At 38.1% G+C, this 25376-nt stretch overlaps 5 protein-coding genes across 5 annotated transcripts in view; 1 reads left to right on the forward strand and 4 right to left on the reverse strand.

The window, feature by feature from the left end:
* Positions 1-187: 187 nt before the first annotated feature.
* LOC135940020 (uncharacterized) lies at positions 188-2791 on the reverse strand. The gene is made up of 6 exons (XM_065484661.1): positions 2561-2791; positions 1449-2052; positions 1082-1362; positions 903-1015; positions 445-629; positions 188-376 (listed from the first exon to the last, which is right to left on the reverse strand). The coding sequence occupies exons 1-6, from the start codon at positions 2623-2625 to the stop codon at positions 272-274; spliced, it is 1353 nt and encodes a 450-aa protein (XP_065340733.1). The 5' UTR covers positions 2626-2791; the 3' UTR covers positions 188-271.
* Positions 2792-5658: 2867 nt separating this feature from the next.
* Positions 5659-7607, reverse strand: LOC135939473 (uncharacterized). Its single transcript, XM_065483877.1, has 6 exons — positions 7416-7607; positions 6852-7335; positions 6565-6794; positions 6411-6505; positions 5908-6077; positions 5659-5852 (listed from the first exon to the last, which is right to left on the reverse strand). The coding sequence occupies exons 1-6, from the start codon at positions 7529-7531 to the stop codon at positions 5757-5759; spliced, it is 1191 nt and encodes a 396-aa protein (XP_065339949.1). The 5' UTR covers positions 7532-7607; the 3' UTR covers positions 5659-5756.
* Positions 7608-8219: 612 nt separating this feature from the next.
* Positions 8220-11150, reverse strand: LOC135939472 (uncharacterized). Its single transcript, XM_065483876.1, has 5 exons — positions 10843-11150; positions 9660-10721; positions 8846-8940; positions 8604-8776; positions 8220-8546 (listed from the first exon to the last, which is right to left on the reverse strand). Exons 1-5 carry the CDS (start codon positions 10998-11000, stop codon positions 8457-8459), a joined length of 1578 nt encoding a protein of 525 aa, XP_065339948.1. The 5' UTR covers positions 11001-11150; the 3' UTR covers positions 8220-8456.
* A 167-nt stretch (positions 11151-11317) lies between these two features.
* Positions 11318-12756, forward strand: LOC135939474 (cytochrome c oxidase subunit 5B, mitochondrial-like). Its single transcript, XM_065483878.1, has 3 exons — positions 11318-11479; positions 11692-11765; positions 12369-12756. The coding sequence occupies exons 1-3, from the start codon at positions 11398-11400 to the stop codon at positions 12573-12575; spliced, it is 363 nt and encodes a 120-aa protein (XP_065339950.1). The 5' UTR covers positions 11318-11397; the 3' UTR covers positions 12576-12756.
* A 1296-nt stretch (positions 12757-14052) lies between these two features.
* The window catches only part of Galphas (G protein alpha s subunit), a 50829-nt gene continuing 39505 nt past the window's right edge, over positions 14053-25376 (reverse strand). Inside the window, exons 7-10 of the mRNA XM_065486539.1 lie at positions 19509-19637; positions 19271-19450; positions 18584-18782; positions 14053-18046 (exon numbers count right to left, since the gene is read on the reverse strand). Of these exons, the coding sequence (XP_065342611.1) occupies positions 17900-18046; positions 18584-18782; positions 19271-19450; positions 19509-19637 (655 nt within the window). The 3' untranslated portion in view covers positions 14053-17899. The remainder of the gene's footprint in view (positions 18047-18583; positions 18783-19270; positions 19451-19508; positions 19638-25376) is intronic.

Consider the following 25376-nt stretch of genomic DNA (forward strand, 5'->3'; position numbering starts at 1 on the left):
TTAACTCTGGCACAAGTTGGATAATTATCACTTTTTCATTATGACGTGAATCTAAGAAGCTACAACTTTGAAGGTGTAGTTAGGATAAGTATGTGCACCCGATTACAAGGTGGAAGTAACTGTGATGGAACAAAGCGCGTGCGTTTTCTTATAATAATAATTTTATTGTAAATTGCATTTTTATTTAAAAAAAATATTAAGAAGTGTTTCTGTCGTCTCAAACTCAAAAATTTCTATGTATTGTTTTGATAAGTCACAAAATGAACCATGATCATCTCTTCAAACATTTTTCTGCTGCTTCTATCGCTAAACGCTCGGACATGGTGTTACCACTGACTCCTCTGCTCTTTTTGTAATTTTGGGGTTTCACCAGCGTCTATAATTTACAAAGTAAGTTAGTCAAATACACCTCAAAAGTAATAGGTTTAATTTTGGAGCACTCACCCATTTCACCTCCAAGTCTTTTGTGGATATCATCAAGCGTTGCAGTGCGTCCTTCAAGCTTGGGTTCACAGGCTGGTTGAAAAAATCTTCCCGAACCCAACCATTTTCCTTCCAAATTGGCAGGTCCTTCTTGATACGTTTTAGCATTGTTTTACGACTTGAGAAGATATGGATTTTAGGGATACCTGAAACATTTTTTGCAGGGTACCGTAAAAAGGGCATTAATTCACAGAAGAGGCATAAAGATCATAAGTTCATGTCAACAAATTTTTGAAATTAGGCGTATGTATTCATATTTTAGTGAAAAAATAAGATAAACAATATTTTATTAGGGTTGCCATTTTTGGTTTACTGTCTGTTAAGAAGCGTCATGTTTAGTTCAATTCCTCTCAATTCCTCAAATAGAATATTTTTTTTTTCAAAATGGTTCTTTGGAATTTTGCATTATGAAAAATTACCCAATAATTTGGCCACATTGCAGGCAAGAGTAGCAGCTAGCAAATTTACGATTGTTGGTTTTCTATCCATGTTATTTGCTTCCAAAAAGTCTTGGATAGGCTCACTCATGTTACTGAAAATAGATAAAAATAGAAGCGTTTCGTTATTTTTATTTTTTTTTAACTATTACACTACTTACTATTTGTTTCCGTCGCCAAAAAATACACCAAGTCCTGCTATTAACTTTCCTTGCTGTTCACTAGCCAAAGCGTTTGTAAAGGCAATGCAATAGCCATCGTCATCATATGAAAAGTCAGTGCCTGTTTGTTCATGCGACTCAACATTGGGCTTCGCCGTCACATCAACAGAATTGTGGTCAGTACTTGTTGGCATCGACTTCGAAGCTTGTTCCTGAACACGACTTTTAGCTTTGATTGCGATCAGATTAATGACATCCAAAAGATACTTTGTTCTTTGAGCCTGCAACAGAAAAACAATGACAAATTAATATAATATAGTTGTTGCAAATAATTCTATTGATTGAAAACTCAAATTTGGATGCAGACCTCCAGTTTTGAGGTCCTATTTTCCACAGCTGCAATTTGCTCTTTAATCGTCTCCAAGTAGGCAGTACTCATTCGAACTTGGTTCACACTTTTTGCAACCTCTTCTTCAACGTCAGCCTGGGTTTTCTTCAACTCTTCCATGCTTGCTTTAATTGTTTTCAAGTCTGGAGCAATAATTTCCTTGATCGAAGGCTCAACGCGTGCGACTAAATTATTTTCAGCTTTTGAAGGCTTCGACTCCGCTGACAAGCAATTATTATCAACAGTTGTAATTGTTTCTCCTTGAACAGAGTTTTTCTTCTTTCTCTTTTGAAGGGGCTTCTCCTCGTGGTCAGGAGCAAGCCTCTTCTTCGCGGAACTGGACTGGCTTTCACGTGGAGAAAGAGTGGCAACGTTTTGCACTTGTAGTTGCTCTTGATGAGATCCATTTTTAAGTGCCTTCTTTTTCTTTGCTTCAAGCTTAATTTCCTCCAATTCTTCTCTGCGAGTCGCAACAACCTTAGTAGCTTCCTTCCTACTGTCGAATTTCTCGATGTACATCGTTTTAGCCTTGTATTTTGGTAAAGTTCTCTTCATGTCATCCATGGCTTGTAGAGCCCTGGCACTGTCCAAAAATTAAATAATCAAAATTCATCAAACGGAATGAGTTTGAACGAAAGATTTTGTATACCTACAATTAATTAATATTTTTTAACAAAATATGAATGGCTGTGGGTGGGTCTGAGATGGGCTTGTCACCTCAATTGTCCCCTCACTCTTTAATATGATGTGTATTTATGTTCCAGCTTAAAATTGAGGGGACACATGAGGTGACAATAAACCTATCTCAGACCCTTCCTAGATATATGTAGATAATAATATAATAATTATATTGTGTACATCATAAATTATATTGTATGATAACGTCGCACCAGGCGGTTAATCTTTGACATGCGGTCAGCCTCATAGCCACCGTAAATTTGGTTGACTAACAAGAAGCTCTGTGTACATTATGTACTCCAAAAAGTACAAGTACCAGAGAAAATAATTAATGCCTCTACTACTTGAAACTATCTTCTTCAGTTGGAAACTGGGCACTGGGCAAACGTCAGTATAAAATATTTATTACATACCTGGTGCCGTAGATACGCCCAGGATGATGCTCTCCGAGAAATAAAACATGAGCTTGCTTCGGCATTTTAAAAGTAGTACATGAATTGAATGTTATTGTAGAATTATCAGAAAGCTTGCATGTGCCACTAACTCCGTTTTTCCGGTCTTGATTAAAAGAGAGTGAAGAGAGTCTAGAAACTGAGAAACAATATTGTTGTTGATTCGTGTAAGTAGACCCAGGGTAGACCGCATGCTTATGCTTGCTTGTTTCTTCGCAGTCAGCTGTGTCGTGTGTCGGCGGGGATCGAGACCAATCAGGACTACTCCGTGCTCCTTGCATCGTCATTCAAATATCAATGCGCGCGCATTCCATACGAAATCCACTTACTAATTATTGTAACATTCTGCGAGCAACCACTGCTTTTTAACTTCAATCATTTTAGATTTCAACGTTTTTTTTCCTATTTTGTATCATTATTCATTAATCTTAAACTCACACTTCTTGTTTTGCTACGGAAGATTCATATTATGAGGTAAGGGTAGAGCACCTTTCAATTGGTGGCCAAGAAGTGTGTGAGCGAAATTAGTTATTTTTCCATGAATAATTTTTTTATATTTTTATATTTTGGTGTCTGGTAACATAAAAAATAATGGATAAAATGTACCAGTAAACTTGTTTGTAATAACTAACATGTTAATTTGCAGTATTTCTCATTTTTAACTTACACATTACACTATTCAAATTAGTGCTTTGCGCGGGTCGCGGGTTTGAGGGTTGAACCCGCAAAACCCGCACCAAACCCGCGGGTGCGGGTCCAGATTGTCAGGGCGACGTGACCCTAAGACATCAGTAGCGCGAGCAGTGAAGGTGGACCAGGTGTCGTCACAAATTTGGTGTGACACTTCAACGAAAACACCTCGCCCTTTGGTGGGACACCCGCGTCATTCACTTCTTGCGGTGGCTGATGTCTTAGGGTCACGTCGCCCTGACATGCTACTGCGCTAGAGCCCCTCACGACCTAGAGTCATTGTCGCTCTGTCGTCGCATAACGTTTCGCCGCCGCACCGCCGCCTGTCTGAAACGCCTTGGGTTGAAGTGCCTGCAAGAAGAAATGACGTGCCGCAACCTTTCATCTGCGATGGTCCGGCAGTGCGCATGGGCGCACAGGTGAACTTCAGGGTAAAGGTTAACACCATTAGGTGGAGGCACTACAAGATTTTGCAAATCCAATATGGCGGATTGCGGGTGCGGGTTGGTGTTGTGCGGTTTGGTGCGGGTGCGGGTTGACTCGGCAAACCCGCAACTTTTATGTAATTGACCAGTTGCATAAACCTTTTGTTATTAAAGCCGCCAACAGATGGCGCAACCACAGACTTTTTTTAAAAAATTTTTGTTTTAAGCGGTTTTAAGGCATTTCCGATGCGATTTCAGACACAATCTAGCTATTTTGCTTTTTTAAATTATTTGCTTTTTTTTGACGTGCTGAAAACCAAAATCGGTTCAGCCATTCGCCGTAGAAACGTTGAAACATATTTTTTTTATTTCAAATAATAGTTTTTCACGATTCTACGGCGATTGGCTGAACCGATTTTGGTTTTCAGCACGTCAAAAAATAGCAAATTAATTGAAGAATGCACGGTAACTAGATTGACTCTGAAATCGCAGCGGAAGTGCCTTAAAAGCGAAAGTCTACGGTGGCGCCATCTATTGGTGGCTTCAAACACTTAGGGTTTATGCAACTGGTGAATTGAGCCAAATCTCTGAACTCAACAAATTGTTGTCCAGGGGTCGATGGATTTTGATGAATTTTTTTGCTTTAAATTTGCCCTAATTGAACTAAAAATCAGTTGAGAAAACCCCGACTTTCCAATTTTTGCGGGTTTTGCGAGCGTTCAAAGATCAAAATCTGGGAATTTTGAGTATTTCATAACTTTGCTCAGGGTGGTCCTAGAACAAAAATTAAAAACCCCGTAAACTCGTCTTAACGAGGCAAACAACTTTTACATTGACCTCAAGGTGGTAGGTCAAAGGCCAAGGTCACAAAAATTAATTTTTAGATTGTAAACTCAATTTTGAAAATGAATATATTGAAATTTTTATGGTACGTATTTTTTGTAAATAGGACCACCACAATCCGAGATTCGGGTGTACAAAGTTTTTTTTATCGAGACGGGTGCAATAAAATGCTTGATGAGCACCAAATCTCGAATTCTGCACTAAAAATCTTGTCGCAATTATAAAACAAAATATAAAATCGAATTATACCCCTTTAGTGCACTTAGGGATGTCGAGAGGAGTCTAACGGTATGTGGTTTTTGAAATTCGGATGATTTGAAGTCGACATTTTTTGGTCAATCACCGTTTTTACCTACCTCGACAAACAAGGGTTTTAGAATTTTTCATTTTTAATTAAAAAAAATTAGGAACAACGCCATTCCAAATTTTAACGTTTTTAACTTAATTTATGTGTTCTACAAAACGGTTTTGAAAAAAATAAAAAATTTCAATATATTTATTTTCAAATTTAAGTTTTAATTCCAAAAATTAATTTTTGTGACCTTGGGCTTTGACCTACCACCTTGAGGTCAGTATAAAAGTTGTTTGCCTCGTTGAGACGAGTTTACGGGTTTTTTAATTTTTGTTCTAGGACCACCCTGAGCAAAGTTATAAAGTACTCAAAATTCCCAGATTTTGACCTTTAAACGCCCGCAAAACCCGCAAAAATTGGAAAGTCGGGGTTTTCTCAACTGTTTTGCGCGGGTCGCGGGTTTGAGGGTTGAACCCGCAAAACCCGCGGGTGCGGGTCCAGATTTTGCAAATCCAATATGGCGGATTGCGGGTGCGGGTTGGCGTAGTGCGGGTTGGTGCGGGTGCGGGTTCAAATTTTGAAAAATATATGGGTGCGGTTTGGGTGCGGTACGAAATAAGCGGGTTCGGTGCGGGTTTGGGTTGAAAATTTGTACCCGCGCAAAGCACTAATTCAAATGGATAAAGGCTTTCTTCAGCTGCTGTGCCGAGTCAAGTCATTTTGATGGACATGGCCGAAATCTTAACCTACCTAATGAGTTAGACTACTATAATATAAATTGGAATAATGATATTGTACAAATAAATGTATAATTTTTCAATAATCTATTTATTATTCTTCATTAATTCAGAGTTAGCCAAATTCTAACTTATTAAAAGTTGAGTTTCATAATAGGCACAATAGTTACTCATTCAGCATTTTGCCACGGGATAATATTAGCTGCTTTCATGGCCAGCTGTTTAGCCATTCTACAGCCATGCGCATCTGCACCTCGAACGTAAGTCTAAAAATATTGAAAGGGTACATGATAATGTGATTGCTTCTAATGTAAATCTTACCCATTTAATATCCAAGTTTTTCTTTGCTTCGTTCAGACACATCAATTCACACTTTTGCCTTTTGAGTCTTGTATCAAGCCAGTGACGTCCCTCCTGTTTGGCTGGATTATTTTCAGTTCCAAATCTGTATATCGCGTGACAGTAGGTATGAATGTTTATCTTTGAAATATCTGTAATGGAAAATGATCAATATTATCAATCATTATTTTCGCAATAAAGGAAATGCGTGGCATTGAATTAGTGAACAAGAATATTTCCCAGATTAATGCTACAGATATTATTTCCCGATTGACACATTCATATGACTCTGTACTATGAGGAGGTTACATAAATTGTAATCATAACTAGATCAAAATATATTCTGAAAAACACCAGCTTGTCACATTTTTACTTTTTATGTCCATCTGCACCTCATGTGACTGGAGAGCTAAATTATCATTAGCCTAAGATATAATCAAAGCCATACCCTAAAAATATGGAAATATGTACAACTTTTAACTTACTAGAAAGTTTTGACGCATTGCAGGCCAGAACTGCTGCCAATATTTGAGCATTTATTGTATACTTCATTAATTCGTTAATCGGTTCGCTCAAATTTCTAAAGATAGCAAAAAAATTATTATGCTTAACAAGCACCCAAGTTGAATATCCACTTACAATTTACTGTCATCGCCGAAAAATACTCCTAGTCCCCCTTTACAACTAGAATGATTGTTTAAGCCACTTATGTAGATTTTACAGTAGTTGTCATCATCGTATTCTATGCAATCACTTTGTTTTTTATCCTCATGGTCAGCATATGATTTCACTCTTATTGCTTTTGAGGGGTTTTTGTGTTTTTTCGGATTTGGAGGTTCGGATACTTCTCTTGACAAATTCAAATCACGCTGTAATAATGAAAAGCTCATTTTTTTAATTAATCAAGTTATGTAGCTCAAATTTACCTCCATTTCTTCTGCATATCTCTCCAGAATGGAAATCTCTTCTTTCAGGATATACAGGCTCTCTGCCTTCGCCTGAATATACTGAGTGATCTTCAAAATTTCCTCTTTGAGCTCGCTTTGTTTTTTCCTCAGCCTCTCCGCCTCTTCGTTCATCTTTAAAAGTTCCTCCTTTGTTCGCTGTTCAGCTTTCTCACTTGAACGTTTTTTACTTAATTTGGGCTTTTTGGACTGCTGAGCACTGCTGCCTTCTTCAGCAGCAGCATTCCTCTTTGTGGAAGGTGGGGTACGAGTTTCAACAGGCTTAACTACTGCTACCGAGTTATTTGCCATTTTCTGATTGAATTTACTATTTGACACATTGACATTTGGCGTTCCTATAGCAACATTCGCATATCTGTCAAGATACTCTTCAGCATCTTGTAACGTCGAAAACGATCTGTAGTGGGAAAAGCTGACTCCTCTGGTTTGCTTGAGACATTCCTGTCTGAAACATTAAATAATTATTATTGTTCGCGTGCAGGAGAGTGACTATGTAATTATCAGCTTCATTGACGTTATGCTTACCTTGAGGCAAAAATTCCTCTTTTCCTGCCAACTCCTACGGCGTAAATTTTGTCAATCTTATTGTAAGAGACTTGTATTGGTGGAGTTTGGTTGCTGCTCGACACGGACACCGACATAATAATCTTACTATTCAATGCAATTTTATGTTGTACCTTTTATGTGCAGATTAGTAGAGCTTTAGTACATAGTTAATTAAATGGGATTTTGATCCAATGAATACAAACGTCTGGATGATCAAAGAATCAAAAAGCGAGTCAATGAACCAAGCTCAAGCATCCAGGCAAAAGCAAGACACACATATGCATGTGCATGTGGGCGTAACCATAATAAAGAGCGGTAACGGACGGAGCGGGAAGACTGAAAATGAGGAACTCGATAAAACAACAACTACTATTATACTATAATATTAATCAATACATAATTATTATTGCTTTATGGCGCCAGAGATAATGGGGAACGAGCAGAAAGTTGTTCGATTGTAAGAAGCTACTCGAGGAATTTTTGAAAAAATAGACTTCCATTCAATGACCGCTCTTTAACAGGAAAATTTAAAGTTAATTAGAAATTATCGATATTATTAATTGAAACTTTTAAAAATTGAAAATTCGTTTGGTTGTAAAATAATTAGCTTCAATGGATTTAAAATTGGAATAAATTGTTCTCAGATACAAAAATCAGATTCAACTGAAGCACTGATTTATTAAGTTTAAAATAAAAGTGAATGAGCAGTTTCGTATCTTATGGGTATCTGGCACGAATGTTTGTTTTTGGTGTGGGCAAATTATATTAAAACATTTTAAAAGATATAATTGTATAGCTCCATTTTATTTCCATAATTGATGCCTGGTTCCTGTCAAATCATCTTTGCATTATAAAATGTGATCAACAGTATAGTGATTCAATTTAATCAGGCATGCTCATCAATATAAAATACTGAATTCCTAGTAAAGTAGGTCTTTGAAGATCAGCACACAGCTTAGTGGTCATTTAATGGTCAATACAAATATTTTTTTTTTAAATCACTAATTGATCAGAACAGGTTTAGTCTGGGACGTACTGTTCAGCTCCTTCATTTGCCAGACGATCTGCCATCTCATTGCCATAGATATTTGAATGACCACGCACAAAAGTCTGAAAAAAAAATACATTCTCACTGCCTGATGATGGAAACAATCATGAAATGCATACCCATTTGACTTGCAAGCCCTCCATGGCACTCTTGAGCTTCAGAAGCGGCACTTTGTTCTCAACTGGCTTTTTGTTGGCTGTGAGCCATCCATTTTTCTCCCACTTTGGCATCCAGTTTTCCATGCATTTGATCACAAATTCCGAGTCGGTGTGAATATTCAGTTTAGTTAGTCCTGCAAGCATAAAAAAGAGGTTCGAGCAAAATACTAAATTTAAATATGTCAATAGACAAATTTTAATACCTATTAGTTTGCAAACATTGCAGGCGAGTGCTGCAGCCATGATTTCTGCATTGATGTTGGTTGGTCGCAGGCCTTTGAGCGGTTCCTTCATATTGCTGAAAATAATGAAAACTTAGGATGAAGTATTAGACAAAAAATGCAGTACATTCGTAGAAACTAGTTTATCCATTAAAATATCAACGATTCATGGAACAAAGATAATCTTCATTTCAGAAAGCCAAAGATTATTATTATTATTGCACAAGACTGAACATTGCAGATTAGAAGATCAGAAGACTGATTATTCTTGTTTATTCTTACAATGGTGACAATGGTCATATAAGAGATATATAAGAGAGTTCGAAAAACCCAACCACCAACTACAAATAATTTAAAATATCTAACCATTGAAATAGCTCATTACAGAATTCGTAGAGTTAACTTTAAGATTTACTTCAAAAATAGTTTAATTCTAATAATCCCTTAGTTGGTTTGATGTAAAATTGCAGGAGAATGAGAAAGTGAAAGGCATTCTGGATTTTGGGACCAGTGTCTGCAAAAACCTGAATGTTTTCGCTTGAATCCACAGCAACTTTTTCCAGAGTTTTCTGCATTTTTGCGCAAGTTTCCAAAAAAAAAAAAAAAAAAAAAAAAAATGAATTTAGTAGGCAATTATGAAAAACTTTTTCAGGCTTTTGTTCATGGTCACTGAAATATGAACAAAATATTAATTTAATAAAAATCAATCTTAGTGCCATTGCTTTGGGAAAATTAGAGTGGTAAATACTGGGTGGTTAGAAAAGCAAAGATGAAAACAGAATAACAATGCACTCACTATTTGAATCCATCTCCAAAGAAGACTCCCAATCCTGCTCTGGCATTCGGCTTTCCGTTGTTTCTGCAGCAGCCGTCCGTGTAGACAATGCAGTAATTCTCATTGTCGAATTGATAGCCGTGCTCGTTTTCTGTCTCCTCAGTTGGAGCTGATGATGATGATTGATCAGAGGGTCGTGCAGTCTCAATCAGCTGCGTTCGTCTCGGCGCCTGGCATTGCATTTGGATGCGGTTCACAGCGTCCTGCAGAGAAACGTCCTTCCCACCATCCTTGTTGCTGATCTGTCTCTCAAACAACGTGATTTGAGATCTCAGAATAGCCAATTCGTCAGTCTTGACTTGCAAGGTCTGCACGACGTCCTTTAAGCCGTGTTCCAGGCTGGTATACTTGTCTTTCAACCATTTCAGCTCCTTGCGGAGTTCAGTCAGTTTGTTCCCTTCAGGTTGGTCAACAGCCATCGAAGGCCCGGCCTGTGGCTCCTCACGGAGAATTTCGGCTGCTGGCTGTGGCACTTCGTCCTGGGGCTCTTCACTTTGGGACAAAAGTTCCGCTTTGACTATTCGCCTTGTGTTAGCGGCCTCGGAAGTCTGAGGGGCATTTCCAATCGGAGGTTGGTTTGAGGGCCCGGGAGCACGTTCCACAGGCTCCCTTTTAATGGTCTGCTGTGCAGGCCCAATTGAGCCGTCCAAGTCGAGAGTCCTCTTCGCTGTTTTAGCACTCAGAACCTCATCTAAGAAAGCCAGTCTTTTCTTGACCCTGAAGCGTTGGTCCAGCTCTGCTGCGGTTTGTGTAGAAGAAAGAGGATGCAGTGCAGTAGCAGCAGCAGCAGGTGGCTGTTGAGTTGCAGTGGCACCACGTTGCGGGGCTGTAGACGGAGCGCTGGATTGCGTTTGAGACATGGTTTGTGTGGGGAAGTTGTATCTGTAGTCTTTTGTAGCAGGTGTCATTGCTTGTGATGTTGGACTGCTGAATTGCTTCACATAAGCGTCCGCCTCCACCATTGTGGAGAATTTCCTGAATTTGGCGTTTTTGTATCCATTAATCTGGCTCTCGCATTCCCTCCTGAAAAAAACACGTGGAACATGAGAAGTGCATTTTACATTTTAAACGAAATTCCGGGTTATGTAGGGTATTTTACACGCAAAAAGATCATGAACATTTTTCCCTTTAAGTGTATACATACCAAGTTAAAAAAACTCCTCTCACATGTCCCAGGCCGACCGCATAAAAACATTTTTGTTTTCCAGCCATGGCTGAAAATGCACTTTGGATCCCTTGGATTCGCTCTTTATGTCTAGAAAATGCGGAGAGGAAAATTTTCTTCGACAAACTAACAAGCATGCGGATCCATCAAACGATTCTGACTTGATATTTATCCAAGCGAGGACTCTTGGAAAAAGACGCAATCGTTGGCTCACTCAGGAGAGTACATAGAGCTTAACTCTCATTGTCAGTTTCAGCTTTCAGGTACGTTAATATAGTGTTTGTTTACCGCACGTAGATACATATGGTTAAGCTACAGTTTCTGCCGGGTTACAAATCTCGCCAGTTCTTATGAGAATCCCATATAAAAGTAGGGGTGGCGAAATCTGTAACTTCGTGGCGAAAAGTGTAAGTTTTCCATACACATGAATGCTTGCTGAGCTGGAGAAGAGACACGCCTCCTTTCATTCTGCTAGTTGCTGCTCTCTTGCGGCAGCTTAGCGTATCTTCCACTTGGATTCGACCTTCGAAGAAAATGGCTGCCCTTTGCTGCAGAGTTTTGGCCCAGACTTCTCGCCGAAATGTGATTTATTCCACCGCTAGATACGCCAACAAAAGTGAGTTTCGATTTAATAATATGTTCTCTTCGTGCCGATTGAAAATTTCGCTCGAAACAGATTGAAATCGGCACAGACACGGGTGGTCACAAATCCCGGTCGGGCATCGATCGTCTGTGTCGTTGAGAAAGACCTTGCCGGCTGGAAAACTTTATTTCCGTCAATTAAGGGTTGTATTTAGTGAAATAACTAATATCTATTTCTTTCTGCAGTGATGGCGGATCCATTGGAGCACGCTACCGGCCTTGAGAAGAGAGAACTTCTGGCCGAGGCTGCGGGCAATGATGTACGTGACCCTGTGCCAAAATTTGCACCGTCCTTAACTAAATGCACCTTAAGAGTCAAAGTCCTCCCCCAAATCAAAAGTATTTAGTTTTAAAGTATTTCTTAAGCCATTCAATTCAAGTTGGTTGAAGTTTAAAATCATTTGACCTAGCTTATTCGTATTCTTATCTTGTTAAAAATAATGACTTGAAGATATATATTAACTTCTATTTTTAAGTGAGGGTTAAAAAGTAATTTTTAGTAGGGAATGAGTAATAATTTCCAGAAGAGTTTTGGTAATTATTCTTATTTTTTTTTAATCTGAACAAAATATTTTTGCCGTAGCCATGATATTATATTTATTACTTTATTTGGAGATGAGCCATTCAAAACCTGTTTGCCTAAAATAGCAGGTCGCCTTTTATCTCGGTAAAACTAGTTGTTTCAAAGCAGATGTGCAAAAAAAACTTCATCTTATGTGAACAGGGTACAAAATTGCTTGATTTTTCTTCGAAAGACTAAACCGAAAGTCTCAGTTGTTTTCTCTTATTTTACCTAACACAACCTCCATTAGTGCATCTTTTACAGTAGAGCTCTTTTTAATTACTCTTATTTATCTTTGCAGAACCCTTTCGATATGAAAATTTTTAAGCGTGGTCCTGGTACCAAGGACAGCCCAAATCTGGTGCCCTCGTGCTTCGAGTCGAGGATCGTGGGCTGCGTGTGCGAAGAAGATGCTACCTCAGTCAACTGGATGTGGCTGCACCAGGGAACCCCCAGGCGATGCGAGTGCGGCTACTGGTTCAAGCTGACCAAGCGTGCCCCCGTATAAATCTAGGGCCAGCCCGTCATGTATAGTTCCCAGCCATTTCCTTTGTTAAATTACTTACAGATGAATGTGGCGGCCGAAGCTCCGCGAAGTCCACCTTTCGTGGAGCTGCACGGCTGTGCATGTTATTTTCTCGAGTAAATGATGCATTGTAATTATTAAATAAACAACTTACAAGTTAGAATTTCTGGCTTTAATTTAATTTAATATGTACAATATTCCATTTAATTGAAGGATTCAATGCACTATCAGGAAAATTTAATCAAAGTCTGATATCAACTGTCAGCTGTTCAGGCGTTGAAGTTGATTACGTAATATTTATTGAGCAAAGCTAGTACAGTCCAAGTTAATTTGATAACGTTCAAAGGAAAAAATAGTAAAAAAAATCAATCTGTTTTCCTAGCGAGCAATGGTGTTTTAAACATCAATAATAATTGAAACTTAATTTTCAAAACAGTATAATTTATAATCTAAAACTATTTCGCTGAAATGGAGTCAAGAATTTCTCAGTTGAATTGAGCCTGCAGATGAAGAAAATGTTTTTTCCTTGAAATATTTAAATCGGACTTTGATTTCGTATATTTATATTTTTTACTTATCTGTAAAGCTCTTTAGTTAATTTTTATGCTCCAACCAGATCTTTCTTGACGGTCTGTGCCCTTTTTCCACTGCAGGATGGGACTGCAAATTTATCACTAGCTTTTTCAGTTTTCACACAGCAAAACTAATACTCTTACATTTTTATATAAACAAAAAATTTGTTTCCTTGTCTGGCCATAATTAATTTGTCAATTATTTGGTTTTTAATTAAATAAAATTGAATATACGCAATTTAACAGTGAATATTTCAATGTGTTGCACCAGTGGGGCAACTATTACCCCATGATTGATGAGATAACTGAGATAATTATATGTATATTCCTTTCTATAGAGAGGGGATTATATTTTTCCTTTATACTTTTAAGACTTTGCTGAACTAAATTGGATTTCATAAGCTATTAATATTTTTACGTCGAGATTGCAGAGAAATTGAATTAGATCTGAAATTGCAGCAGTGGAAAATAACCTAAAAATTGCAAATGAACGGCGGCGCCATTTTTTGGTAGCTCCAAACATTTTTGAATTGGCAATATTAATTTTGTTTGATGCCGAAGGAAAAATTTAATGGCCTATATATATATATATATATATATATATATATATATATATATATACAAATTTAAACCCTTACAAATCTGCTTTCAAATCGAGATTAAAAAGGGATTCTATTAATTTTTACTTACGTTGAATTTAATACATATTAAATATGTTTGCTAAAAAGTCTGTTAATATTTATCTAGAAATTTTTTCAAAATTAACGGAACAACATTAACGGGTACGCAGTCCTCGTAAAAGTTAAAAAAATAAAAATTATTTTTTCAAATAGTTTTTCTTGTGTGTGTAAATTGTTGGTAAAAAGCGTGTAAAGGAAACTTGGCTGTTATTCATATATTTGTATATATATTTTATTTTTTATGCTTTTGTCGTACACTAAAAAGTATCAACATATAACTTTTTACCTATATAAAAGAGAAGGCAGGGGGCATGAGGGACAACAATACAGGCTCTTGACTGCACTCAATAATCGTAAAGAATGTTTCACAGCGATTGAATAGTAAATAATAAATTCATCATCTTCATCTTAATGAGAAAACAAACCAGTAACTCGCTAGATATTCTTTTTTAATTCGTCGGCCTCGAATAGGGCGCGCGAATTGTTTGTGTTTAACCATAATCATCTCATGCTGTCGCATTCACCTCCACATCTTTAGCATTTTATAGACAAATTATGTGTAAACAAAAAATAGTTTGTCTCATCACTATTTCGATCATTTAGTCGCTAGAACATCCATTGCAAAAGAACCGAGATTGCAAAAACCTTGCCGCGGCTCTCTATAATTCATCTTTTTGAATTCTTTCTCTTTTATATGAAAGTGAGTCCAAACTCCAAAGAGCACGTATCATGCATGCACGCGCCAGAGAATTGCTGAAAGTGTGTCTGTCTGTGTGTGTACGTACGAAAAATTAAAAATTCTTCTCAACAAATAGTTTCCATATAGCATTATTATCGGAGGTCGGTATCAAAAAATGGTATTCACGCGCGATAAGGGGGGCGTTTATATATTTATATCATAGAAGCTGCTTCTTTGGAGTTCGGTTCGTGGCCCATTCGCACAGGAAACAGAAAAATTATTCACTTCATCCTCTTCTCATTTTAGCTGCGGTTATTATTTTTCATCTTGCATTTCCTTACGTAGACGACACAGTTTGACAAAAAACATTTTCAAACACTTCAGATAATTATAATTTTTGTACAAAATCACAAAAGCAGAGAAATATCTTTCTCGTCAGCATTCCTCGAAACACACACGCTCACTGAGATATACATACAAATCAAGTTACACTTTCGTCGTCGTTTTTTTTGCTCATAGTTGCCATTTGTTTGTGTGTCCAGGTGAAGCCAATGACAATCAGGATTGTAATGTGTGTGTGTGTGTGTGTGTCAAATAAATTAATGTGTGTTGTTTATTATGCATTAGTGATCGCGTTTTCACCTTTTGTGTTGAGTGTGTGTTTGTGATTTTTTTTTTAATTTTAACTCTCGTGTTTTATTTTTTCATTTTTTCTCCAAGCAGACATCTTACTTCATGTACGTGTGTGGTTTGATCTCCGTTAATTTCTTTTTAACTTTATAGCTGCTCTCAAGTGCAAAAGCGCGAAAGTGTGTGGCTGAATATTTTTTGTTTCGTTTCATTTAGCTCATTTCCAAACACGTAAAAGCTGTCAACTCGCATCTCGCTCAGTTCGGCATTGTTTTTTAAGAGGATTTAAATTTCCATTTGAGGAAAATTATTACTTTCCCTTGATGCAAATTCAAACCAACAATACTGACCTGGCAAAAACTACAAAATGCATTTGTAAGTTATTCACATGCAAGTGTGCCTCGTGGCAAAATATTTGTAAGGAATGAAAAATTAAATTTCGCTCTGCAGGCAAAACTTAGTATACAGCTCTTATTCGCAAAGTACAAAATTTACTTCCAAAAATCTCTCACTATATCGAATGCGAGACTGGCTCGCACGCGTTTTGCTTGATTTCGGGCGGGGAAAGAATAAGCTGCTCCGCAAAAGACATGAGTTTTGTTATTTTCTTTTCTGTCGAGTTACACAATCAGTTTGCTCTTTCACGATGAGAGGAGTTTCTTTGTAAACACTTACACTCTGTCTGTATTCTCTAACAACCAACACATTGCACAAATATTTTTACGTTTTTAAATTTTATTTTGATTTCTTCTTCCCAGTCCTGCTCTATTTTTAAAATTATTATTTTTTATAACTTTTTCAACACTGTTAACTCTTAAACACCCATTTCTGGATTATCTGCTGCTGCTGTGTTTGTGTTTGTTTTCTCTCTTATTTTCTTTTAATACTGCTAAACTGCTACTCTTTTTAAACTCGTACCCATCGAAAACAATACAATCAAAATAATTAATCATGAATTGTCTAAAATATAGAGTAAAGTGTTTCTTAGAAACAAGCCAATCAAGTCTGACACGCGCCTTTAGACTTTGTCCCTTAATAGTTACACAGGGCAACAGACTCTACGTCGTGAGAAAATCTGCTCTACGAAAAACCCAAAAAACTGATCCTATTGCATAACTGCAGCGCAGAGATGTGTGTGAGTGTACGTGTGTGTTCAGTGTGTGATTTGTTTTAACTTGAAAGTCACATAATTACTTTGACGTGTATGGCAATCACACTTGATTAAGTCAGAGTCGCAGTTATAGAAATCAAAAGGACTAGACATGTATTTTTTTCAATTCCTGCTTGTCTGAAAACACATCGTCGTTATCTAACTTGTGCCTTATAAGGAATTTCTGCTTCTTCTGAGAGTTAAAGAAGAGGTCCTGAACGCGGGCCTCGGTTTTTTAAGCTTTACATGGTTTGTTTTGTTACTCTCTTTCACACGGACTCTTTCTTTCTTTCGTTCGTTCGTTCGTCCACTCACAAAATCAAAACTATACACACCATCTCCTCTTTTTACAACAATTTTGTGCATCTGCCGCTGAAGAGCCACAACAACATTAACAACAGTTCACAATGTGCTCGTCACCTATATCGCAGAGAATCATATTTCGTAACAACAGAACGTAAAAATTATAAACACAATCATTATTAAAGATGCAAATGCAAATCCTGCTCGAGAAGGGCGCGCAGACACGTGTGTGTATGTGTGTGTGTGAGATTGGTGAGAAAGAGAGAGAGAGAGTGAGAGAACAACAAAAATAAAAGAGTGACAAACGAAGCACCTGGGTGTGTGTGTGTATGTATGCTGGGTTGCAGTAATTTGTGCCGTAAATTCAGTCGCATTTTAGTCAGCACCACATTTCTGATGCACTAAGAGGGCAAAAATCAACTATGGCACAGCGTTTGGAATCGGGCAGGCTCACAATCAGCGACCTGCCTCACAGTGCCCCTTTTTGTCTACACACTTTGATAACAATTTTTTTTTCCAACAACAGAGTCGACTGTTTTAAATGCAACAAAATCTAGCTCCACTCGACAGGAAATTAACATAAAATGTGTGTAAGTTGGTGCAACATAACATTGGTCGAATGTGTGTATAATTATAATATTCCTAACAAAACACAGCATAAAAATACGTGAACTGATAAAATCTCCAAGCGAAGAAAACAAATTCTGTTGTCAGGAATCTGTATAGTTTGGCCAGATACGTGTAATGTCATCGTCAACAGCATAAAATATATAATTGGTAAAAAAACAAAACCGTGGGCAGAGATGAATCCCCTTCTTCGAACTCGCAGCACACTCTCCGAAAGTAAATTAAAAATGTAGCACACTGCATAGTTGGCCCACTGTGTGTCAACAAACAACGCAACTTCTTCCTCTCTCCGTCGATCGTGACAAGGTGGCCTCTTTTGCTTTAATCGCTAATTAATTGAAACTGCATTATTCTCACTGCGCAGGTTTTTTCTTTTGTAGTTGTAGGAGAAAATAAAATGGAAACTCTCATCTTGCTCTCTCTCTCTTTTGTCCTCTGGATCGTCGTCGGATTCTCCTCTTCTCTTCGTATATTAATATTATAAGCTTGTTTTGTCGCGCCAAAGAGTGTGTGTGTGTGTTTATGTGTGTGTGAGTGAGTGTATGTGTGTGTAAGTTGTTTCTTCAACCGCTTCTTCTACGGACGCTGCAGACCTTTGGGTATTTGAATGTGATGCAGAAGTGAGGGGCGGCGGGGGCAAAAGGAAAAGTCAAAGAGCCTCGACATCACAACAGTTCGTACTGCCGCAGGTGCATCCTTTGGATGATGTCCCGACAGTCGTTAAACACCCTCCTAATGTTCTCTGTGTCTACGGCACACGTAAAATGTGGATAGCAATAGTGCTTGCCGTCACCACTTGCTGTGCTGATGCGCTGTTCAGGAACACACACACATAAAACATTATTTTAGCATGATCATCTCAAAATAAAAAGTCAATTTAGTTCAAGGAATTGACAGGGAAATCTGCATACCGACCGGAATTAAATGTATTTTTTAGTCTTTATTAAAAATTACCATGAAAAGTCTGATTTTGGCAATTTTTTTTACAAATTTTACTGATAATTATTCTTATGTTGGCTCAGTTAAGAGCTTGTGTCTAGCCAGGATTTTCATGTTTTTCCATTAAGGTTTTGTTTTGTTCATAACTAAAAAACAATGCTTGATAGAGCAATTGTGATCAAAGGCTAATGTTTAAATTACAAAAGTATTTTTTTGCACAAATGTTAGGCGCAGAAGAACCGCAGGGTTTCCTTGGAAGAACAAAAATTATAATGAACTATACTGCGATAATAAATATAACTCAAAAATTAAAAAAATGATTATTTCAGCACAACATAAAGTCTAAAACGTCGAATTCCTTGTTAATTTGTTGTAAGAAAAACAAATTATAGAATAGCAAAAATACAAACCAGAAACTCATCTCGAATGAAATATTTTGCGCGGATCACTTCAATGTCCTCCCCTGGCTCAAAAGTGGCATCCATGGGGGTTTGGTAGCGTAAGAATTCCTGGAAGTAGTCCTCCAGCTTGGACTTTCCAGCCTTGATTTTCTCAGCCAGCAAGTCTTGTTTGTTAAGGAACAGGATCACCGAAATTGTTCTCAGCCATCTGCGGAGCAACAAATGCACTCATTATAGTATTCTTCAGCTCCAGAAAATATCAAGTCGTTCATTTATAAAAATTAGGAGAAAACTTCCAGATTTTAAAACATTTTTTTGTCATTTATTCACCAGCTCCGAAATCCTGTAGTTTTTTAAGCCGCCAAAAGAGAACCACCGTGTATTTACGTTTATTAGGTACATTAGCAGCGATTTTAACAAATCAAAAGAAATAACGCTAAGTGCAGAATGTACATCAGCAGGATTGAGTCCTGATTGTCCTGAATCGCAGCGAAAATGCCTTAAAGTCGTAAATGTATAATGGTGTCCTCTATTGGCGGCTTCAAACTCTACAGATACTTTCGCAATGAATGAATTAAAAACCAGGGGAATGTGCGCAGCATAAAGTATGCATTTGCACAATATTTTTTCTAGGAAGTGAGTAGAATAGTGGCGGAGTAATTGCACTCTGGGAAGAGAAAAGAGAGCGAGCCTCACCTATTGTTCCATATGCTTTTAAAAAGGTCAAGTGACTCCCTGAGCCTGTTTTGTGTGGGGTCTTCCCGGAGCACCATGTTGTAACTGCTGCACGCCGTGACGAAGATGATGGCCGTCACGTCGTTGAAGCACTGGATCCACTTCCGCCGCTCGTCCCTCTGCCCTCCAACATCAAACATGCTGCAAATTTCAGTCGGTTACAAATTGCACCCATCGCCAAACACCCTGCACTACTTACTGAAAATTAACTTTGTCCACTTGAAACCGGGTTTCAAAAATTCCTGAGGTCAAAACACGACACCTAAGAATGTCTTGTTCCGAGGGAGTGTAGTTGGGTTTTTTGATTATATGAACCTGATCCAGGAAACTGAAAACAGAGAAGAAACAGACCATTACAAATTTTGCGTTTAAGAAAGAGGTTTCAGTAAATAATCAGACGGTTGCATGGCAAAATTTTGATCGTTTTCAAGGGTTCATAGTTCAGATAAAAATTCCAAAAACCCTATAGAGGAATTTAAGGATAATTATTCTCATTCAAATTTGCGTTTTATTGAAAACCGCACTTGATACTAGATTATAAACTTTTTTATAAACTTTCATTTACATCTCTAAAACAAACGTTCTTGTTTGAAAAGATAAACGTAAATCTTTTTGTAAAATAACAATTATTACTTCGATTTATACCCAGGGATAATTTTATCCCACTCTCATTTAAAGATTGAGTTATTAACCAAAATCACGATTTAGGTTTTATAAAAATGATAATATTTCAACGATGCATTCAGAACAGATGATTTAAGATCAGTTTTTACGCTGTCTAAACTTTCTTGAAATTTCATAATTCGTGCTCATCGAAAACTTCGTACATCACGTCCAATCCAAAATAAATGCGGCATTATAGACTTTGATCCAGACATCAGCGGCCAAATCGAATTTTTGCAAAAATAGCAAGTGATTGATAATGGCGAAATAATCGAGCCAATCAATTGTGTTTGTTGTGTCTAGGTAGTGGGGTGGTCGGGGGCGAGTCGGACGCATCCCCGGCCCAACGAGCGGGAGGGCGGGCGGCTGAGCGAACGCGAAACGAGTTGGTGTTGTAGGTTGGGTTGCATAGCAAGGTCATCTGTGTGTAGAGCTTCCCTATAACAGGTCGATGGTGTCTGGTGCAATACATAAAGCAGCTCACTGAGAGGGAGACCCACCGCTACCACTCACTACCACCACCGCTCTATATTGATCTCTCTCTCTCTCTCTCGCAGGCACAATATCTGCTGCGTTTGGGCATTTTTAAAGCACGCCGCCGCACACAGGCGAACTTGGCTCGCTCTTCTCTCTCTTTCTCCTCGCAACGATTTGTTGTGGTTTCTCGGCGGCAGCAGTTGGCGGTTTCGCTCTGCTATGTATTTTCTTTCTTTCCTCGCTATCCGCGCGCACGGCCTGGAGAAATTTTGGGGCCGACACCCGCTCGCGATAATTTTTCGGGCCAAAGCTCTGATCAAATAAGGCACCCTTTGATATTCGGCTTGGAAAGCAAACATTTACTAGATAATCGGATCGGCTAATCCCATGGCAAACGCCGCCGCCGCGGCGGCGGCTCAAAAAACGATTTTTACGAAATAATGGCCTCATTTTATCGTCCATTTGCGAAGCTGCTACAATAGAGAACATCTTCCTGATATTTTAATGTCTGTCGAAATTTTCAAGTTATGGGCTGATTTTCATACAGGTTTCGTGAGGGTTGAAAATGAAAATGAAAGGATATTGGGGATTTGAGGCAAAAATAGTTTGTTTTAAAATAAGATCATCGTTGATTGAATTTTGATGATTGTTTATAAGATATATTAATAATTATATTTAAGGGGTGATGTAAAGAATTCAGAGAACACTTCAGCATAATACTAAAATGTTGATATCTGTTCTTGTTGCCGAGCCAGTTTGAGTTACATAATAAATAGAACAAGTGATTGTATTTTGCCAAAAAACTGTGGCAAAGTTACCAAGTGAATTGGTAATATTGTTGCAAAAAAGCGTTTAACGGAAAAAGAATGCACCTCCATTTTCAAGATTCATTGAAATTGCACACTATTTAAATAATCAAGAGCTGCCTTGTTGCAGCCGAGAAACACCGGCTGAAAATTATTTGGATTTATTTACTGCTTTTTCATTTAAGTTACAATTTAATTTAAAAAGCCATAAACCATTACAAAATATCAAAACAAGAGGAAATCCTACAGCAGGTCAAATCTTTCTTTGATTGTTAAAATCAACCAAAATAAAGAGGGAAAATCTGCTACTTTGAGTTTTTTGTATTTTATTTTTGGCAATTCAATTTTGTGGAACGCTTGAATGAATTCCACATGCCAAAGGGCTTTTTATTCGAGCTCATCCATTTCATTAATTTAACTCTTCAAATAACTAAAATCGTTTAAGCCCACATATTTATCTTTAAAATAAAATATAATATACTGAGAAAACTCTTCTGCGGAAAATGATTTTCCTCAAACCACTCCCTCTTTCAACAAAGTCGTTGGTTAAATTTCCATCAACAGTTTTTCAAGAATAGCAGTTTCATCTTGATAGCGCAAAAGTGTCTTCCCCTATTTTCGTTCAACCTTGGCCTTGTTCGAGAGCAGCGTCATTAAATTTCCATACATTTCAAAGCGAGACGAGGCGCAGGGGCAGGGGAAGCTAAACTTTCTTTTTGGCTGGCGGCCCAAGGCTTTGTCTTTTCCACCCTGGGCCCATTCTGGCCGAGTTATTGCACCGCTGACCGCATGCACAAGGCTGCTCGGATCAATTCGCTTGCACGACAATTAAAAGTGGAAAGTTGAAGCAAATACTCTCGCGCACGAAACACGCGTGCAACCTTTTTACAACTGACCCTATTTTTGAGGCATGGCTATTTTCAGCCCCTTTTCCTGCCGCGACGCGATATTTTCGGCCCAGATTTGCGGGGCGAGAGGTCAGACGCTGCATTTTGACCTTGACAAGGACGGGGAAAGAATGACTTGCTTTAGCTTTTCTCACAAGACTGATAGAAGTTAGAGTAAAAAGTAAAATGACTTCGCTATGGAATTAAAATTTAATAAATTCTTAAAATTTATTATTCGTAGATCAATTAGATTGTTTAAACAGGAATTTACCAATATACCTCAATTACAAAAATAAAAGCAGGAAAAAATGTAAAGAAAAATCAGTGATAAAAGGTGTGGAATTTTTCCCAATTTAAAATGAATGCTGATTAAGCGTTCATATTCATATTATTTTTTTAATTTTCAGTGCAGGCAACTCGATCATTAAAATTCAGTTGCATTATGCTTATTTCTCTCCACCGTTATTAAAATTTCGTATGTATCTGATCCTGTGCCCTCTTTAAAGTTTCTGAAATAATTGGAATATTTTGTGAAATTTCTAATTATATGTATTTTATTTTTTTTTTATTTTCGATACACTAAAGATTCCTGACAGAATGAAAAAAACAGGTATATAAAATTGATTTTTTAAAAGAATATTTTTAATACGTTTCAATGTTATCCAAAATTATTTTATAAACATAAATATATTTTCCAGCCGGGAGATAGCTAAAATATATGCCACCCAAGAAGTGTGTCCAAAAGTGGCCATCTGATCGAAGAAAAGAAATCGAGAGAATTCAATTATTTGCTATTTCGAGCAAACTAGCTCTCGAGCAGTTGGCGCGAAAAAACGACAAACAATTAATTGGCGAGCACGCCTTCGAATTGCTCGGCTCGGTGGGTGGGCGGGGGCGAGCGGGGGTTGAGCCGAGGGGTGGGTGGGTGGGCGGCCGGGCGAGTGGAGGCCACGGTCGGACCAGAGTGAGAGAGAGAGAGAGAGAGAGAGAGAGAGAGAGAGAGAGAGAGAGAGAGAGAGAGAGAGAGAGAGAGAGAGAGAGCGCGCGCCATTGTGCGGTCCTGAAGTTCAGATGGTGCATTCGCACCGCGTGACGTCACACACCCAGGCTCAGCCAAATCAAACCGTCACACGCGCGCGGGGGTGGGAAATGTATTGGGGCTGCTGCGTGGGTGTGAGGCGGCGGCAAGGCGGGCGGGCGGGCGGGTGAGCAAAGCGAGAGGGTGGCGTTTTTAACAAGCCTCTCTCTCACAACTCGCGGCGTGCCCGGTTTTGCATGCGAACAGAGCCACCGACGACGACGCTCGACGACACCCACCTCCGGAATCTGCGTGCACGCCGCTGGAATTCGCGCGCTCGAAACCGTACCGTACACACACAACCATTGTATTTTTTTATACATTTGTTGACGAGTTTCACAGTCAACGTTTGACAATACAAAATAAATAATAGAAAATATTGTAGTTTTTCTATTGGATAGGAGTTCAAAATATTCGGAAGTGTAAGTTTCTAAGTTTCCACCCTTTTATTTAATCAAAATTTCTCTTGATTTGCAGGAGGCAGAAAAATTTAGGAAGCGCTAAAGGCGAGGTAAATAGTTTTAGGTACCAAAATTTTGAGGATACAAAAAATGCAATAATATTTGTAAAAATTCCATGTCTTCGCGCAAGAAATTAATAAAAAATTGATTATTAAAATAGTAATAGCTACAGCGGTGATTGCACGATTGCCATAACAATGCTACACTGATCGTGGTTTTGAATTCACCCAATTCATATTTAAATTACGCTATCACTGCCTGGGGAGCTGTAAATTTACCTAAATTAAAAATAAATAAACTGTGTTTTGAAAAGCATAAACGTGATTTCTTTCAATTTTTTAATATTCATTTTTATTTTGTTCAAAATTCACAAGTTCTCTGGATCACCCAGATACCCAGATGTTAGATAATATAAAGCATTGTCCCCCAACAACACACAATGGAAAAGCCTCAATTAAAAGAGAAAAACCAACTACACCGTCCGGCAATGCTATTCTTGATCAGCATAGTGTGATTGATTACGTTGCGCACTCATGCAGCGAGATACACTCTCCATCTCCATATGAAACAATTTAAATTAGCCGGGCAGCATGTAACTGCGGCGTAAAAATAAACAAGCGCGATTACGTGATACGCAGCTGCCATAGGCTGATCAGGCAACTGGCAAGGCCTTGTAAAAATGGAGCCTCTTGAGCTGTGTGTTCATACGTACGCTCAAACGCACAGTTATTATTGATGATGGAATTCGCTGACAGCCACACCTGACCTCCGTGATTTCGGTTTCACATTATTTAGCTTATTCAGTCCACGCAGCCTCCGCACCCTGAGGTTTGGCAATAGCGTAATGACATCACTTGAAGCGATGAATGTAATGTTTTAAGGTCGTTTTCGATCATAATTGGAAAGGTTCTATTTTCACAGAGAGCAATCGGGGCCACATCCTAAACGTCACGTGTGTTCGACCGCAACAAAATATTTATTTGTTCGGAGAAATTAAGCGGCTGAGACCTATTAAATGCATGAAAATGTAACGAGTCTTGAGGGCCGGTCTGGCACTTTTCTCTTTATTAACAGGCTTAAAGTGGACTGATGCAGACCAACATTTGTAAAAAATTGTTGGCAACGATAAGCAGTTGTTAGCTTAACAATTTGTTCTACTAGGTACAGTAATCAAAAGAGGACCTTGCTATGGTTTAAAATCAAATTTTGCTAATTTTCTGCTAAATTTAGAGAGCTTGACCACAATTTCTTGGCAGATTTCGAGATCTATCCAACGGTGCATGCCAATTTTTGGGAAAATCTTTGTTGCGGGAAACATAATAAGATTTCAAGTATAATCGTTACCGAATATTTTATGAATTGACTAAGGATTTTGCAGTATCAGTTCTCTGTAAATTCTCAGAAAATTGGGGTTTCTTGTTAAACGATCAAACCATAACATCTATTAAAAACAGTAATTAGGAATAATTACACTTTCCTCTGAATAATTATATTATCAGATCTCCATCAAACTAGTTAAAGGACAAAAGTTATTCCTCATTATAATAAAACTATAGGAAATCGTCTGGCGCTAAGTGCTCGCATGTCTGTTTCGTGTGTGCAGTGGCGACCGCCGACGACGTGGACAAGAGCGAATATTGGCAAAGTCGTTGTCAGCACCGATAGAATCGGGCCATAAATCTTCCCGGAACACGA

Source organism: Cloeon dipterum, chromosome 3 (genome assembly GCF_949628265.1).
Source record: "Cloeon dipterum chromosome 3, ieCloDipt1.1, whole genome shotgun sequence".
NCBI classification, from domain to species: domain Eukaryota; kingdom Metazoa; phylum Arthropoda; class Insecta; order Ephemeroptera; family Baetidae; genus Cloeon; species Cloeon dipterum.